A 17,488-nucleotide genomic window follows, 5' to 3' on the forward strand; every position below is an offset into this window, starting at 1 on the left:
TGTCTATTCATTCTAAAGTGTCTGTTGTTCACTGTGCCTTACTATTCAGTGAGTCCCTGCACGTCCTTCACCCAGTCCTTCTGCTCCTTGTCAGACATGCAGTTGACTTTAGAGGGGGGGGGGGGTGGAGGGCCTGTCGTACAGTCTCTGGACACCAGGCGGTTCCTCTAGACAGAACCTGAGGGAGAGATTTCACGTGTCAGAGCTTGACTCTTCTTACAGACAGAACTCTCAGCATGCTAACGGGGAAGAAACACACCCAGTTACGAGAAACAGAAACTTAGCAATGTAATACTGTGGAGCACTAAAGCATATTCTAACCAGATAACTAGGCCCAACTAAAACATATCTGTTCAAGTTAAGAGCATGCACTTAAAAATATAGTACTTATTTGTAGGTGTGCTTCTTCAAAATGGCTGAAATGTGTGTTGTTGCTGTCATTATTCAAACTCCCTTTGAGAAAAGTCACATGCATGCTACATTAGGTAATTCAGCATGCGTCTCGTTATCACAGGATGTGTCTTTCCATCAACATTTAAGTTGTTATTGGCTGATAAAGGCTTTCCTTCAAAATCACACAGATTCTCCTAAAACACAGCCATACCTACATTCTACTCTATGGTTTTAATAATGTATCCATGTGAAGAATTAGCCAGAGTGTGAAAATTAAATAAATATATACATATTTGAGACATTCAGCCCCGTACTAAATCTTACTTGACGTCTCCATCTGACACTGCGATGATGCGTGCTTCCTCTAGATGCGGCCAGTTGACAAACACAGACTTCCCAAGAACCTTTGCAGATACAGCATCACATAACTAAAGAGGAACAAACCAAAAAGAAACAGGAATCAGTAGGTTTCAGTGGAATGTTTATATACACAGTGTTTAAAAGAGTAAAGAGCAAAAGTAACTAGCAGAAAAACTAAATATTATATCGGGGTGTTTTAGTATTTATGAAAAATGCCTAAATCAGAACCCTGTTCTCCTACATATTACACCTACACAGTGCAGACACGAGAAGGTCATGATGACAATACAAAACACTTTTTGTATCCCATTCTTCGACCAGAGGAAACCGGCTTCATTACATTTCTTAGTCATGCACCTATGGCAATAACTAGCAATACATGTATTCTATTATAAAGCCACTTCTGTCCAAAAAAACATCACTTCATTATTTTTTAACCTATTAGACATTTGTGTGCCTGGTATTCTACTAATTCTATTGTACCATTTTTTTTTTAATGCTAAAGTCTGTATATTCAGTAGGGATGGGTACCGAGCCCCAGTATTAAACCGAGGTGTGGTTAAACTTTACCCGTCTCGATGCTCGTTGCCAAAAGTGCAATGAGAGTTTAGCATGTAAGGGCGGTAACACGAGCAATTTGTCTAAACATTTAGCAAAAGTGCACCACATTCAGACGGAGGAATGCACCGGGTTCGACTGTCTTTCTAGTAGCTCTGAAGCCCCTTCCACGAGTAACGTTTCCACGTCAGGTGTTATGTATGCTAGCAGCAACACACGGAGTTAACTACATTATACAAACACGGGTTAATGATTAGAGGTAACTGAGTTATTTATTTTGTTAGTTTTGTTCACAATTTGTTTAGTTAGTTTACCTTATTTTTAATATAACGATAAGAGTACCGTTAAAAGACCGGACCGATAAGCAGTATCGATAAAAGTAGTAGTACCGTTACAGGGTATATGCAGGAATCCTGAAGTCAAATGTAATACCTTTTAAGACCTTTTTTAAGAACCTTTCCATACATTTTAAGACCTCATCGCAACTTCGAGTTCTAACCGGTTACATTGACGACACACTTTACCTCACATTTACTATATTGATAGTAAGATAGCACAACTAAACAGAGTGCAGACAGAATACTGAAGCCTCCTCTCCACATGAACTTCAACCTCTCTGTGAAGGTCAGGTTTAATGCAGTATGCTGCTTTGTTGCTTCTGTACTCTGTGCTCTTTCATTCCAGTAAAACTCCTCAGAAACCATTAGAAACCAGTATTTGACCAATAAACAAAACTTTGAACTATGAAATATATTAAACTTTGGTGAGCTTCAGTGGGGTAATGCCATATAGGAGCTCCCTCACAAATACCCAGGGGTTAAATTGGGCTGGGGCTGTCCGGGGCTAAGCCCGGCACATATCACGATGCTCTGACGTCATCCCCCTCACACATTTGTCATATGTTTACAAAAAACGATATATATATATATATATATATATATGTTAAGACTTGTCTCGTTCTTAATATAGACTATATTTAGGGTCGATATGTGTTGACCTTACTTTAAAATAGCAGATCTCTGTGACCGGATATAGTTTGGCTTAGACCCCGGCCCCACGAGGACGCATACAGTAAAACGCATACGCAAACGCAAAAAGTCTTTCGTTCACACGCATTCGATTCATTAACGTGTCCGTTCACACTAGACCACTGGAAATGCTGGAAACGCTGTAGTATATATGCCAGGCCTGTAAGTGGCGCTGCTGCCACCACAAAATACACCAAAAGCAGCGAAGAAGACCCCGGAGCATGGTTGTCATGGTTGCCCTTCTGTTTATTCTCCGCGGTGGACGGCGTGTTCTCCTGCTGTATATCTCTCAGGTAGTCCACCAGCAGATAAACCCCCCCCTCCCCCCCACAGAGCGGAGCAAGGCAACGAAACTTAAAATAAGAAGCAGCATTTTATTGCACGCTATGCATGGGGCCACCTTGAGGGGGTTTCCCGACATGTTGTTTCAGTAAATTAAAGGGTGTTTAATGTTGTCGTTGCTGTGGACCTTCTTAATACCTTGGAAAATGCCGTTTAATACTTTTTAATAGCCTTAATTTTCGCTAAATTGATTTATCAACTTTTAATACTTTTTAAGACCCCGCCGACACCCTGCATTAAAACCTTAACGATATCCATCCCTAATTTTCAGCAGTGTCTTTATGAAATGAGATGAGTAAGTAGCTTATAGGGATGCCAGCGATTATTCGATTATTCGAATATTCGTTACAGTCTCCATAATCGAATATTATTTTTAAAAATCGATTTTATTTATATATTTTTTTATTATTATTTATATATATATATTTTTTTTTTCTGTCTTAGTTTCAACCAAAATATATATAAATATATATATGCTAATAATAGTAATAGTATTAATAATTGTAAATGGCCATTGGTCACACCACCAGTTTGTTTTACTGTAAACTTGGAGGAAGCCTGCGTGCAGAGCAGAATGCTGCTGCAGCACGCTACACACCGACCCCACCCCCACCCCCCTCTCCCTCACACGTGCGACTAAAGATGAACAAAGCGGCAGCCGGCAGGTAAAAAGAGTTCCTCCTTGTGGAACTACTTCGAACATACAAGTCCAAAGGAAGTTAAATGCAAGCTCTGCGAAAAGACGTTGGTCTATCACAACTCAACCTCAACAATGCGTTCGCATTTGAGTGCGAAGCACGCCAAAGAGGTTACAGAGAAAGACGCAGCACAGCTGGCCATTACCAACTTCACTTCAAGGCCACGTCGTTGTGATGACATGCTTGTTTGTTGTTTGTACTGTTAAACATGTTCTAGTAAAGAAAACAACGGAATTCCTTTTTTCTGAGTTTTTTTTTTCTCCCGTGGGGGGGGGGGGGGGGTCGAATAATCGATTATTATTTGCCAGGGCTGCCGAATAATCGATGTTGATCATGGTCAGTTTCTGGCAACCCTAGTAGCTTACCGCCTCGCTTTCCTCGGTGTGAAGGATCTCCAGTATCATGTTCTCCCCTCGGCTGCTCTGCTGGAACACCATCACTCCACTCTTCTTCTTGAAAAACTAAAAGTGAGCCATGGACAAGAGGGACAGGAACACAACAGTTAGAGGGGTGAGAGAGTCAAAGAAAGAGAGACCATTTCTTAATATTCAATGATAACAAGCTATTAACGCAATGCTAACTTCCGGGTAAGCCTACAACAATACGTCATTCTTTTCTATAAAAGGTGTAAAGATTCTCCAAATCCACACACACACACCTTGTGTTTGATGTGTTGCAGGGTGGGGAAGCCGCAGAAGTACAGAGCTGAGCGGTCGAGGCGTCTGCTGACGTGGTCCAGAGGAACATACCAAGCATCCATAGGGATGTTTGATTTCCTGTAACAAACAAAAAAACAATGCTATCAATCTTTAAGTAAATGTCATAGGAATGGAGTCTCTCTGGACACTTTAAACTACATTTGATAACCTATTTGTTTCATTTCATTATCCGTTTACTCTTGTTCAAGTGAGGTGCAATTGTATTTATAAAAAGGACCTGAATCTCTAGTATTATTTTTCATTATTCTGAAAGATAATTCTTTATTAAGCTTTTGTGACAGTCGCAGCATAAACAAAAAAAATGTGTTCAATGTGCACATTGAACATGCAATAAAATTAAAATATTTATATAGACATAAGAAAAAGGTATTATATATATATATATATGACATTATTATTATTTATTAGGGCCGGGACTTTAACGCGTTAATTAAGATGAATTAATTACACAAAAATTAACGCGTTAAAAAAATTAACGCATTTTAATCGCACTTATTTTTGCACAGCGGAACGTTTCTCACTGGATGAGTTTCAGGCGTACCGATTATACTGGAGCACCAACTAACGTTCATGACTTCAGCATGGGACTTCAAACAACAACAAACCACGGTGATCAATAGTCAAACATGAACGAACAAGCTGATGAGACCGCTTTGGTCGGCCCGTGGATGGGAAATTTTGTTTTAAAAAATTGACAGATGGAAGCGTCGATAAGAGCACGGTTGTGTGCAAATTATGCAAAAAAGAATTTGCATATCACCGCAGCACATCAAGTCTAAAGTATCACCTAAATGCAAAGCATGTAGCAGCTAGCGTGGACGTTAGCCCGACTCCGAGTGCAAGGAACACACCCTGACCCAACCCACACTCAACCAGATGACTGGTTTCAGGGCCAGGATAAGTAAGTCCACGTCTGAGAAAATAACCAACTCACTGGATTGTCACTGGGCTCGACATTAAGGACTGCCCGATGGCCCGGGGCCATCTAGTATTTAGCTCGGGCAATGAAGCCTCACCTGCTGGTTGCCCGATCGGGCAATCTATTATGCCAGTATCATGCAGCTCGCGGATCTAGTAATGAGTGACCCGACAGTAAAACTAAACATATCTATAACTAGTTTAGGTAGTTTGAGAGGTAATTGAAATAGCTACGTGTGATATTCTAACCTGAAGTGTGTGTTTTGTTCCGCTCACCGCGGCATGTGGTTATGCAGAGCTGCGTGTCGAGTCTCGACTCGTCAGCAGCAGCTGATCTCTCTCTCCCGTCAGATTAGACTTCACTCGCGTTTATGTCTATATCGATCAGATCCAGCTAGTTCTAGCTAATGATATGACTACCTGCTTATTAAAAGACAACTACACAATAAGTGTCGCTATGCAACTGGATGAGGCCACAAAGTATAGCGCAGCATTATGCATTTGTTTACATGCCCACCGGAACCCCGAGGCATTACCAACAGATCAACGCACAATCAACCCATACAGGACATCTCTTTCTCCACATTAAGTGTTAGACATTTAGAGTTGACTATTCTTGTCTGTCACATACTCTTCTTGTCTGTCACATAAGTGGCGTAACTGAAGCGGTATTGCTCTAAAGGGAAATTATTTTTGACCGAAGATATTTAGATTTGCCGGCTAACGGGAACTCTGACGTGTGCTTCGCGGATGCGCTCGGCTCCTCTCGACTGCTGCTCGGGTCTGCTCGGTCAGCTTCCGGATGAGGAGGCATTCGTTCGACCAATTTACAGTAGTTAACATTACAAACATTTTTAACAGGGGCCATAATAGTGTAAATAATGTTTGTTTTGGCAGTTATAACTGAATGTAATGTTTTCTACTTTTTTCCATCTGGGAAGGCATTTGCCTTCATCAGATGGAAAGTGTTTTGACCAACAACTTAAGTATTTCTTAAAGCTATGCAGGGCATGCAAGCGAGCAAACACAAACAAGAACAAACAAACAAGTGAAATGAAGAATACAATTGAAATTGTACAATATAATATTGTGGTGGTTCATCTTATAATTCAGTCTAGAGAATGCACCAGACAGCATCTAAGACCTGCAAAAATTAAAAAATGTCTAGGGGGACGGAGGCCCCCCAAACCCTTCGTGCCATTTCGTCCGCATGCATTTTCAGGGCAATCTCTATTGGGCTCAGGGCCATCTGTAAATTAGCTTAGATGGCCCTCTGCTTAAAAATGCGATTTTTAAAAATGCGATTAAAAATGCGATTAATTTCGATTAATTAATTACAAAGCCTCTAATTAATTAGATTAATTTTTTTAATCGAGTCCCGGCTCTATTATTTATACTACTTTCTCCTTATTGTAGCGGACTATGAAAGATTGTTAGAGAAAGACAACTGTATTTCATGTGTGTGTGAGTGAGTGAGTGAGTGAGTGAGTGAGTGAGTGAGTGAGTGAGTGAGTGAGTGAGTGAGTGAGTGTGTGTACCCACCTGACTTTGCAGTGCATGATGTCGGGGAACAGCTGCGGCAGGCTGGAGTTTAAGGGGAAGTCGACCTCAGAGTCGTGCGAGTAAACGGCACAATCTGTGTGACAGTTCCTGTCCTTCTCCGCTTTGGTCATCTTGTTGTTATAGGGCTCCATGGCGCCCAGTAAGCACCTCTGTTCAATAAAAACACATACGAGTACGCTTTTTAATAAATGTAGGAGTTTTTCCTCCGTGTGTGTGTGTGTGTGTGTGTGTGTGTGTGTGTGTGTGTGTGTGTGTGTGTGTGTGTGTGTGTGTGTGTGTGTGTGTGTGTGTGTGTGTGTGTGTGTGTGTGTGTGTACGTGTGTGTATGTACCTCATCTATGAAGGGGATCAGAACCACAGCCTCCCACTCCTGCTGCTTGCCGTTGAGATCCGTTTTGAAGTCAACAGGGTAGTACTCAATGATGGGCGAGTTTTCACTGCTCATCAGGTGCTGAAACATCAAAAACAACTCATTATCTTTTATATATTTTACGTTTGATCTTGCATATATATGTGTTTAAGTTATTCCGAGAGTGCACTTAATTTTATTGTACATATGATATAGAATCCCTACAATGTTTATATATTTACAGTGAGAAGAAGAGAAAGAAAGATAGAAACATAAATATTTAAAAAGACAAAGATATACAGTGTATTTTTACCCCTTAGAGCTGAGCAATATGCTTTACAAATATCACCACAATATTTAAATGCTATGTATCAGAATATTTTAAATAGATCTTGATATTTTCTCTAAAATAACACAAATGTTCAATTTAAACATTAAACAATTTGTTCTGAAGTCAGATTGGTCTTCTAAAATGGTACTTAATACTAAGTTTTAGTATACTTGTACAAAGTGAAAACCAATCAGATTAACTCACTGTAAATATTCTATGCATACTAACTGTTGTATGTGTGTGAGAGTGTGTGCTTGGACAGGAGTGTGTTACCCTGTAACTCTCAGGCAGCAGCTCCATGCTGGCAGCAGGCAGGACGGCCAGCAGTTGCTGGAAGGGCATGAAGGGTCTCCCAAAGTCAAAGGTCAACTTCAACCCGGCTATCTTCCTGATGTCCGACAGGAAGGGAGCGTAGTGGAAGGGGTAGTACCTGAAGGGACATGCACATCGTATTAAAACACTGATTTCAATAAAGATCATTTAAAGAGACGAGATGTAAGGAAGGCGAGTCAGGGAAATATGTTGCCATTATTTTGTGTGTATTATATCATGTCAGCAACATTTGTAGACATTTGTTTTTCTTATTTGTGTATCTTATTAAAAGGCATGGTTGTGAAAGTGTAGATTTAGTTTCTGTACAGAACCATAGGAACAGTCTGAGATATTATACGATAATTCCACATTTTTCAAGATCCTTAAATACATTATCAGACTTCTCCTCAGACCACAGGAAGGGGAAAAAGAGACTTAAGAGAAGAAGCTCACCAGCTCCAGGACTGAACCCCGTGGTAATAGTAGTGAAGAATCCACTGGATACCTTCCACATAACACTTAGCCTGGTTGGCCAGGAAATCACTGCGGATGAGAATACAAACAGATGTTAGGGTGACATAAGAATTAAAGATTGATGTAGGGCATGAAATATGTAAAAGCTGACCAGCTATGGAGGAAAAAACAAAAAAGAACTACCTGCCAAAAATATAACATTACTAAAACTGAGACAGTGTCACGATACCAATTTCAAATAACTTTTAGTTTATTAAATCAGGTAGGGTGCAAACCATGACAGGAAACAGCATTGATTGCTGTTCTATGCCCTGTATTTGTGTGCACTCACTCTGACACCACATCCACTTCCATCTTGGTCATATAGTACGTGCGCTTGTACTGTCTGAACTCTGTTTCAAACATATCATCCTCCTCTTCCTCATCGTCGCCTCCCTTTCCTTCTCCGATCAACCTTCCGGATGAGACAGAATCCTGAACAAAAAACACACGTTATTAATTACAAGAATATAACACTTTGCAATTAAATTAAATTAAATATTGGGTTTAATGCCAGAGTGTGTATAGATCAGAGGTCGCGTTAACCGAATATTTTCCGTCTAGGACGGATTTTTTTTAACAATGACGGACAAATCTGAAAGCAGTCCGTCATTTTGACAGATTAGAACAAACTCAGAACAGCGCCAAAGTTTCCCCGCAGCGAGGCTCCGGTGTTATGCTGTGTTATGCATGCCCTCCAAAAGGGAAATTATACTGTTTCCAAACCTAACTGTGCCGCCGTACAAATCATTGAAATGTCTGTGAGTTTTGGCTTTACGCTGTCCACGCTCCCGCGAGGTGCAGCAGCCATGCATAACACGGCGCATGTGAACTGTCCCCCCCCGTTGACAGTTCATGAGCATGCTTTCCCCGCCCCCCCCCCTCCTCGTCAGAGTTGTGTAAAGGCCGACGGGTAATTCTGGATTTTGACGGAAGTTTTACGATCCTGTCCGTCAAAATGACGGGCAGTGAAAAAGTCTAGCACAACCTCTGGTATAGATATATATAACGAAAAATATTTGGACATAAGCAGACCTGATTCTTGTCGTTGTCTCTGCTGGCGGCTTCCTCTTCTGCTGCCTTACCGGCCGCCTCGTTCAGATACTTGTTAGCAACTTTACTCTCAAACCACTTCAAGTCCACGAAGACCTCATTGAAATGCTCTCGATCGAACTAGAGTAAAAAGAAGGAGAGAAAGTTTAGTTAGCAACATATTTAAACTATTTGTGTGTGTTTTTTCAAATAAATGCAATCATATACCAAATAGTTTCTACTCTTTGTGTTGCATGCCTACTCGTTGTGTTTAACCCAATATTCCAGCACAGTTGCAGATAAAGATGAGGGTACAGCTATACATAAGATAATTATCAATTATCATATCACTGTATTCCAGCAGTGGCTGCGTAGGATTGTTCAAGACGTGTGTGATCCAAGCATTTTGAATTTGAATTGAGTGTTTTAAAGTGTTGGTCAAAAAACAGCTCTCAAGCTTGTCACACACCGCCCACAGAGCAGTCCGGAACACCAGACATATAAATATCAACAAATAGATATATTTTACACGTTTTTTAGGGGGATGGCATCAGATATTCAAAGCTCATTTTGCAAACCTTCATAGAAGTTTTAAATGTAAAATAAAAAAACGATAATAGCATAATAACAGTTACTAGTACAATAAATAAAGTATTGTCAAAAACTAAGTATCATAAGCGAATCGGCTTTTGTAGTCTCACCTCAGCGAGCTTCTCCAAGTATTTCTCAAAGTTTCGGAGGTTCAGATGGCCGTTCTCATTGAGATAGCCTGAGGAAGAAAACAGGATATTTGTATCTATGATATACATCACATTCGCACAAATATTATATATTCTAGTAAAGTAAAGTAACTACCCACACAATAAAACACATCTAGAGCACGAGAAACTTCTGATATTGCTCGATATTTACATCCAACATCAAATCTTTCCAAGAAAAGCAAACGGTGTTATGACTATTTGTGTGTGTGTGTGTGTGTGTGTGTGTGTGTGTGTGTGTGTGTGTGTGTGTGTGTGTGTGTGTGTGTGTGTGTGTGTGTGTGTGTGTGTGTGTGTGTGTGTGTGTGTGTGTGTGTGTGTGTGTGTGTGTGTGTGTGTGTGTGTGTGTGTGTGTGTGTGTGTGTGTGTGTGTGTGTCTCACCCCCTATGGTGGGCAGAGCACAGATGTAGGTCCTGTATAGCAGTGGCAAAGCATCATGACTGATGTGAAGATTTGGGAGGTGGGGGATGAAATCGTTCCCCACTAGGAAGCCCATTAGAATCCAGTCGTCTATTATTCGCTCCAGGTCATACTTAGAACCGAGGTGACTCTGTAAGAAAACACACAGAAACATCATCAGAATATAGAGCACAGAAAATACGATAAAGCCACACTAAAATGTATTTTAAAACCTGCCCTGTGCATTTGTTTGCAGACTTAGAGTGGGATTTTTCCATGAGGGAAACTGTGTGTCTGCCAGACTGCCTGTGTGTGTGCATGCGTGCGCGTGTGTCTCACCCTGAGCCCAGAAAACTCATAATCGATGTATTCCCTCATCAGAGACAAGTGAAGCAAATGAAAGGTAGTCTCCTCTGGAGCCGTTATCCTACAGGAGAGGAAGAGAGAAGCGTTCAGAGTGTGACAGAACTGACATAACACACCACTAGAAAAAACATGGAATAAAATTGTGAGTACTTTATTTATCCCGGGGGAAATTGGGTTTTGGTGACGGTGCAGCATTTTAGAGTTACATTTAAAATATATATAAATAAAATAAATATATAGAATACTCGTATAGAGATTAGAAGTTAATGTAAAAATATGTAAACAAATACTATTCAAAAATTAGGAAGGAAGTGAACCTTTTCTGGTTTTTCTTTCCTCCAAAGCGGACCTCTTCTCTGAGCAGGGAGAAGTTGGGCTCGTGGCTGGTCAAACCCAACATGATCTAAAACACAGAAGAGCAGGACAGTGTGAGTATCAAACAAATGGTAAGAGGAGGGACAATATCTTCATCCAAGGGCACAGAAACCGCACCAGGTCAGCATCCAGGCCGTACAGGCAGTGTCGGGTGTTGGGGTTGTGACTTGGCTTTCTGTTCTCAGAGCGAATAAACTCCATGATCTTATGCTCGCCCTCGCCTGGAGTCTGTAAGGGGGAGGAAAGCTAAATATTAGAATCAAAAAAACTTTATTTATTCCAGGGAAAATTTAGTTTGGTGAGAGTTGCTTGATGTTTGTATACAATTAAATACAATTCAAATAAAAGTAAAAGTAAGAATGTGCAATAACAAAGTAAAACAATTTAAATAAAATATATAACAATCATCATAGGAAGGTAAAGTAAAACTGTCAAATAAAAGATTAAATAAAATAGAATTAAAATGTGTTTGTAAACATAAGTTAAAGTAAAAATTAAAATCTATATAAACATTAAAAGTTAAAGTGAACATGTCCAATAAAAGATCAGATAAATAGCCTTAAGATATTAATATTACATAATAAATGAGTACACATTTTTACATTGTATTAAGGTATAAAACCTGTAAAATCACTGGTGTATGAGTGTATAAGATATTGATGCTGAATTACAGTTTAAGGTACTATGGCTGCAGGTGGTAAAGTATGTAGACAATCACTTATTGAAGCAGTGGTCGAATCACAGAGTCTGAAATCACAGAGTCTGAAAAGTGTGGAAACAGCTGTTGCCGTACCTCGTGACCCGACAGGTAGACGTTGACGTTCTGCCACAGCTTGTCGGTGGACAGCTTGTTGTGGACAAAATACTTGAGCTGCTCCTGGAGTCTGGCCATGAAGTCAGTGCCTGGAAGAAGAATGCGTGGTTAAAGAGAGCGGCTGACAACCTCTCAGAATTAGGGACGGGAATTTGAAGGCAAATGTATATTCGAATATTCGACCCCCCAACCGATTAATCGAAATGTACATATCCTATAAAAAAAATTATAAAAAATGTGGGAAACATTTTTACAAAAGAAAAACATTTATTTTGAAAGATAAATAAATATATGTTAAAATAAGTATAGAAACCAAGTCGAATTTGTCAAATGTATTGAACTAGTGATCACAGTTTGAACAGTTGACAGCTATAGGCCTACAGCTTTCATGCTTAAAACATAACATGGTTTTCTGATGGATTTGGACATAAACTCGAGTGAAGTATAACCGGACGCGAGAGAGAGAGAGATCAGCACATGCAGCTCTGCCCGCTGTGAGGGACCGGTGAGCGGAGCAAAACACACCTTTAGACCTAACACACTTAGCTATGGCACTGTCGTATACATTGAATTATTCCATTTTATAATATGTAATCAATTTAGGCACCCCTCCCAAAAACTAATTATTTAAAAAGAAAAAAAATTACAATAAAAATATTCATAACTAATATCATATTGGAACACCTGAATAATTTCGAATATTCGATTAATCGTTCCCATCCCTACTCAGAACAGATACCTCCGACATGTTAACGTTTTCCAAAATATATATGAATAATTGATTAATTGTGCCAGTGGTTGCATTGCATTTTCTTGTTGTGGTATTATCTATTATTATTCAGCCAAAGTTTTGAAGGCACCAAAGATTTCTCCCGGGGAAGTGATCAGACCTCTCAGAACATAGAGATTGTCATGTGGCATCAACACATTTTTTTAAGCAATCTTGTTATTTCTGGCTAATTGTCAGATTGACCATGAAAATATGAAGAAACCCTTTCACTTTTCAATTTAAATATGAGATCGATAAGTACTCAAATATCTCCCTACTCTGAAATGAAGAGGTATCTGTACATGTTCTGCTACAGCTCAATTTAACTGTGTGACGTTTATCGAGTGACAAAGTGAGGGGCATGCATGCCTACCAGGAGTGATACAGTTGGAGTCGAAGCGAGCCTCTGTGGGAAGCACCTCTCCCTTTTCCAGTGCTTTTTTTATCTTGTCCTCTGCTTCTTTGGCAGACCTAGACACACAGACACACATAAAAGAGAGAAGGTCAAACTGAAATGTTTACTACGCCAATGTTGCATTTCAGTTCTGCTTGAGCTTCATTCTGCCTTATTATGCAGTACATCAGACAAACAACTATGACAGTGAATGTATACAAACATTTTTGCAAAAATACTGTGCGCCTTGATCAGATAACATTAAGAAAACGTGCTGTTATTTACACACAAAATCAAGGTGCAGGCCTAGGATTCTCTTTCTTTACTCTGTATTTTGTACATAGTATCTTTAAATGTTGAACACAATTGTATCCACACCCTTACACACTCAGTCAAAAAAAATTATATATAAGAAAAAATAAGATAAGAAAAACTGAAAATAAGTGTGTTAATACTAAGGGGAAAATATCCCATGACAAAAAATTATAAAAGTAATTAAATTCTGTAGTTATAACAGGAGAATGTTTTTCCGATAGCATAACAAAGTCAGCTGCATTGATTTCAGGACGTGCAGCCCATTCTGCGTGTCAGCCTAAACCCAACCACAGGAGAAAAGGAGACTCCATGTTTCTTCTCATCCATCTCTACCTGAATCTCCGTCCTCTTTGCTGGTTCATCTTCGCCCTTGGTGCCACGCCGTCCACCGCCATGAAGAACACCTTGCGGGGCTTGATGATCCTGAACAGCACCTCCAGGTAATGGAAGATGTCGGCAAAAATCTTCTCCTCGGAAATGCGAAAGTGGACATCCTCATCGTTCGGGTGGGAACATTGGTGGATAATCCCATTCATATCCAGATAGAGATTGTCAAACTCTGGAATCTGAGGAGAAAGAAACAAAACTGAGCATATACTTTTGATATTATACAAATATATTCCTATAAAGTGACCAATATTCAAAATATTTATATATTTCTTGAATCCTGGAAAACATCTGTTGGCAACAAAGATATTGTAGTTTGTTTGGTTTAATTTTCAGGTACATTTAATTTGGAAAAGGGGGAAATGTTAAGCATAAGGAGGATATGTTTCAGTTTCTACTGCTGTCTGTTACGTCTGTATTTACAGTTTATTTTGTATTGTATTGTTGTCCATGTGCAATGCCTTGTAAAAATGCTTATGCCGTTACAAAAAAAAGGTACATTTTGGATCAATAAAGTACAATTGATCTAATGAAATACAATCAAAAAGAGAACATGCATTTTATGTTTTTGAAATCATTAACAGACCATTCCCAGAAAAATAAATACAACGTATGTTTCGTATCCATTGTCATCCAATATAATGAGGCTAGCATTAATCTTCCTTTATATTGTTTTAACACACATTTCAGAGCTGGCTTACGCAATGAGAGTGACACTGAGCAACATCCAGCTGATGAAACCCTATCTGCCCTACGACACAAGGAACTAGGTCACTAAAGTCAATTCCAGTGCCGCTAAAGTGGACTAAATAACTTGAATTCATATCACATAAAACGTGGCCATATATGTATTGCATTTTAAACCCATTCTAGACAACGTGAAACAAAGCGTATGTAAACCAAATAACTAGCCACATTTAGTTAGCATAAAGTTGGTTAGCCTATCTGACTGTGAGGGGTTTATTGTTTTTCAAAATCTCAACAAAGACCTAAACAAGTCGGTGGTAACATGTTTATTACTAAGATGTATTTTGCACTGGTAAATGTGTACACGTAGAACATATACAATGGTAAGCGAGTAAGTGTTGGAATTTGGTATGACGCCAATTTGACTAGCAATATGTTGTATGGTATCAAATGTAAGAGTCAGTCAGAAGTGGCCGGACAAACACATTGGTGAGCTAACGTAAGTGGAATAAAAGTTCCACGGCCCACTGAAGGTGTACTTTGCTGATAGCAAACAGCTAGCTAAGCTAACGCTGCGGCTATGAGCAACAGTGGCTTGCGAAGCTAACGATGTTTCCTACCTGATGTTCCTTGACAACTTCACTGAGGCAGGGATATCGCTCTGAAATCCATCGGTAAAATTTCGGTACTCCCATCTTCACCACGAAAGTCTAAATCCCCTGGAGGAAAACAGATAAATCTGAAATGTGGTTTAGCTCGGTATTTAACTGAATACAGCCAAGGCTTCACTCGATAACATGAGAACTTGCTTTGAGTGGAGTCTGGTTTTGTTTCCAACGGCCGCTAACTAGCTAACTAGCTAGTCCGTAGTCCGTCTGTTAAAACATTCCGCCGCTACTGTGAAAACAGTAGTTCCGTTTTGTTTTCAGTTGTATTTGTGAAGAGCCCATTCCCGCCAGAAAATAGATAGATAAACACATTTAAAAATAATAATATTTAAATGTACATTCTGTTTTTGGTTCATCTAATTTCATTTCACATGAATACGCATTTACCTACACATTAGTCACTTGCAACAATCCATTCTCACATTTCTATTTTATTTCTGTTCTGTTTCTATTTGTCATATTGATGAAGGAGCATTAATGGGACTTATGATGTTGCCCTAAACACACTGTAGCTATTGTACATTATGACAATAAAACCTATGAGCCTAAAATCAGAGCCGCAGTAGCTCAGTGTGTAACTGGAGGGTCACCGGTTCAAGTCCTGGGCACTGCCAAGGTGCCCTTGAGCAAGGCACCGGAACCCTAATTGCCTCCTGACGCTTGACAGACTGGGTATTTGTACTGTGTGTTTACTATGTATACAAAAACATATAAACAGAGTGGACAAATGAATCTTCTTAACCTTCATCTTAAGTCATACTTGTAGGCTAGTCATGTTTTGTATGATACTCAGGGCCGCCTTAATGCACGGGCTGACCTGGGCTGAAGCCCAGGGGCCTACGGAGACCGGGGGCCTATCATGAGCCACAACATTTTTTTTTTTAAATATATATTTCTTTATTTCGGGTGTTTTTAATTTTTTTTTAAATAAACAAAATCTTGGCTTTCAGAATATGAAACTTTTATTTCCAAAATCACATGATAAATACATTTTTGAAGCTTGTAAAGGGAAGAAGACAGCTCTCCCTCGCCACTCTGCTGTTCCACAGCGCTGCTTCCCCTCCCCCCGCTGAAATTATTAATGTAAGGCGTATAGTAATCATAGATAACACGGCAGGGTCCGTTACAGTTTGTTTTCATCTGATCTCAATTAAACAAAGTCTTGGATTTCAGAATATTAAACTTGTTTCGGCAAATTCAGATGATAAATACAACTTTGAAGTTTGTAACGGCATAATTACAAGCGGAGAACGGAGTAACTTGAAACAGCCAGTGTTTCTCGTGAGTGTTTTCCCCGGGAAACAAACACAATACACACAAATGCAAAAATACACAAACACACACGTATACACACACACACTCGTGAGCTTCCCCCAGACCAGTAATCCAAACGAAAATATCTAATCTAATCTAATCAATCAGATCGATGGATTCCAGAGATGACTCCGTAACAGTCCGTGGGCACCACTTAACAGCCAATCAGAATGAGAATATGCTTCACATGTGATTCATTCAAATTGCGACTGATTGAGTGACAGATGAAGGTTGTTTAGGAGAAAATGTCGGAGAAGAAAAAGTTTGAGAGTGGCGCTCGGAAAAGGAAATTGTTGAGGGAAAATAAGTTTGGAGACAAGCAGCTATTACAAAACATGTCGAAGCTTCCAGGTTATTTTAAACCTGTAGGCCGGGATGAGGAGGAAGGACAGGTGAGTTCTGTATCGAGCGGCAGCGGTGCCGGCCGCGGGGCCTCGGAGCCAAGTAGGCCGTCTGGTTCTGATAGCGATGGAGTAGGGGGAGAGGAAAAACAGACAGGAGGGACATTATCTGTTGGAGGAGATGAGAGGACGACGAGGACTTGCTACGTGGAGGGGAGCCAACGGCAACCGGACAGATACATGAGGGAGGCCCGATACGTCACTCATCTGGAGGAGAGGACCAGGCGCGCGTAGAGCAGAGTGGAGAAGTGCGATCACAGAGCCTGCCGAGGAAATGACTTTGATTTGTTGTTTAAATATGGGGCCTACAAAAACTATCAGCCCCAGGGCCTGATGGCAGGTTAAGGCGGGCCTGGTGATACTGGGCCCTCTCATACAGCCAAGAGCTCCAAACATTGTTGTAAATTGTCAAATATATGTTGTTTGTTTTGTTTTTTTAAATGATCACATCGGTAATCAAAATATTTGTATTCAAAAGCTTATAAACCTAATCAAATCAATAGCAATCGTACTTAAATGGGAAAGTGCCCTAAAGCCAGCAAAGTACAAGGTAAATACGTGCAAAACACATTTATGACACCTACTACTGTCACAAACGCCTTTCCCCTTCATAGGAGAGGATTCATACAAAGCATGCCGGGCCCAACAAATAATTGTTTGTTTTTTTCTTATTGAATTGCAGGACATTTTGCAATTGCTAATTAGTTCGAGTTGTTCGGTGACT

The 17,488-nt window shown here is 39.9% G+C and overlaps 1 protein-coding gene across 1 annotated transcript in view; it reads right to left on the bottom strand.

Annotated features, from left to right (window-relative positions):
- xrn1 (5'-3' exoribonuclease 1) overlaps nucleotides 1–15,242 on the bottom strand; it is a 32,866-nt gene extending 17,624 nt beyond the window's left edge. The window contains 20 exon segments of the mRNA XM_034104208.2: nucleotides 43–122; nucleotides 124–178; nucleotides 718–821; nucleotides 3,745–3,840; nucleotides 4,038–4,155; nucleotides 6,559–6,728; nucleotides 6,911–7,030; nucleotides 7,533–7,689; nucleotides 8,025–8,114; nucleotides 8,377–8,519; nucleotides 9,120–9,257; nucleotides 9,818–9,885; nucleotides 10,257–10,425; nucleotides 10,614–10,701; nucleotides 10,958–11,043; nucleotides 11,133–11,243; nucleotides 11,809–11,918; nucleotides 12,972–13,069; nucleotides 13,641–13,873; nucleotides 15,002–15,242. Of these exon segments, the coding sequence (XP_033960099.1) occupies nucleotides 43–122; nucleotides 124–178; nucleotides 718–821; nucleotides 3,745–3,840; nucleotides 4,038–4,155; nucleotides 6,559–6,728; nucleotides 6,911–7,030; nucleotides 7,533–7,689; nucleotides 8,025–8,114; nucleotides 8,377–8,519; nucleotides 9,120–9,257; nucleotides 9,818–9,885; nucleotides 10,257–10,425; nucleotides 10,614–10,701; nucleotides 10,958–11,043; nucleotides 11,133–11,243; nucleotides 11,809–11,918; nucleotides 12,972–13,069; nucleotides 13,641–13,873; nucleotides 15,002–15,076 (2,309 nt within the window). The 5' untranslated portion in view covers nucleotides 15,077–15,242.
- Between the last annotated feature and the right edge of the window lie 2,246 nt (nucleotides 15,243–17,488).

Source organism: Pseudochaenichthys georgianus, chromosome 17 (assembly GCF_902827115.2).
Source record: "Pseudochaenichthys georgianus chromosome 17, fPseGeo1.2, whole genome shotgun sequence".
Taxonomy (NCBI): Eukaryota; Metazoa; Chordata; class Actinopteri; order Perciformes; family Channichthyidae; genus Pseudochaenichthys; species Pseudochaenichthys georgianus.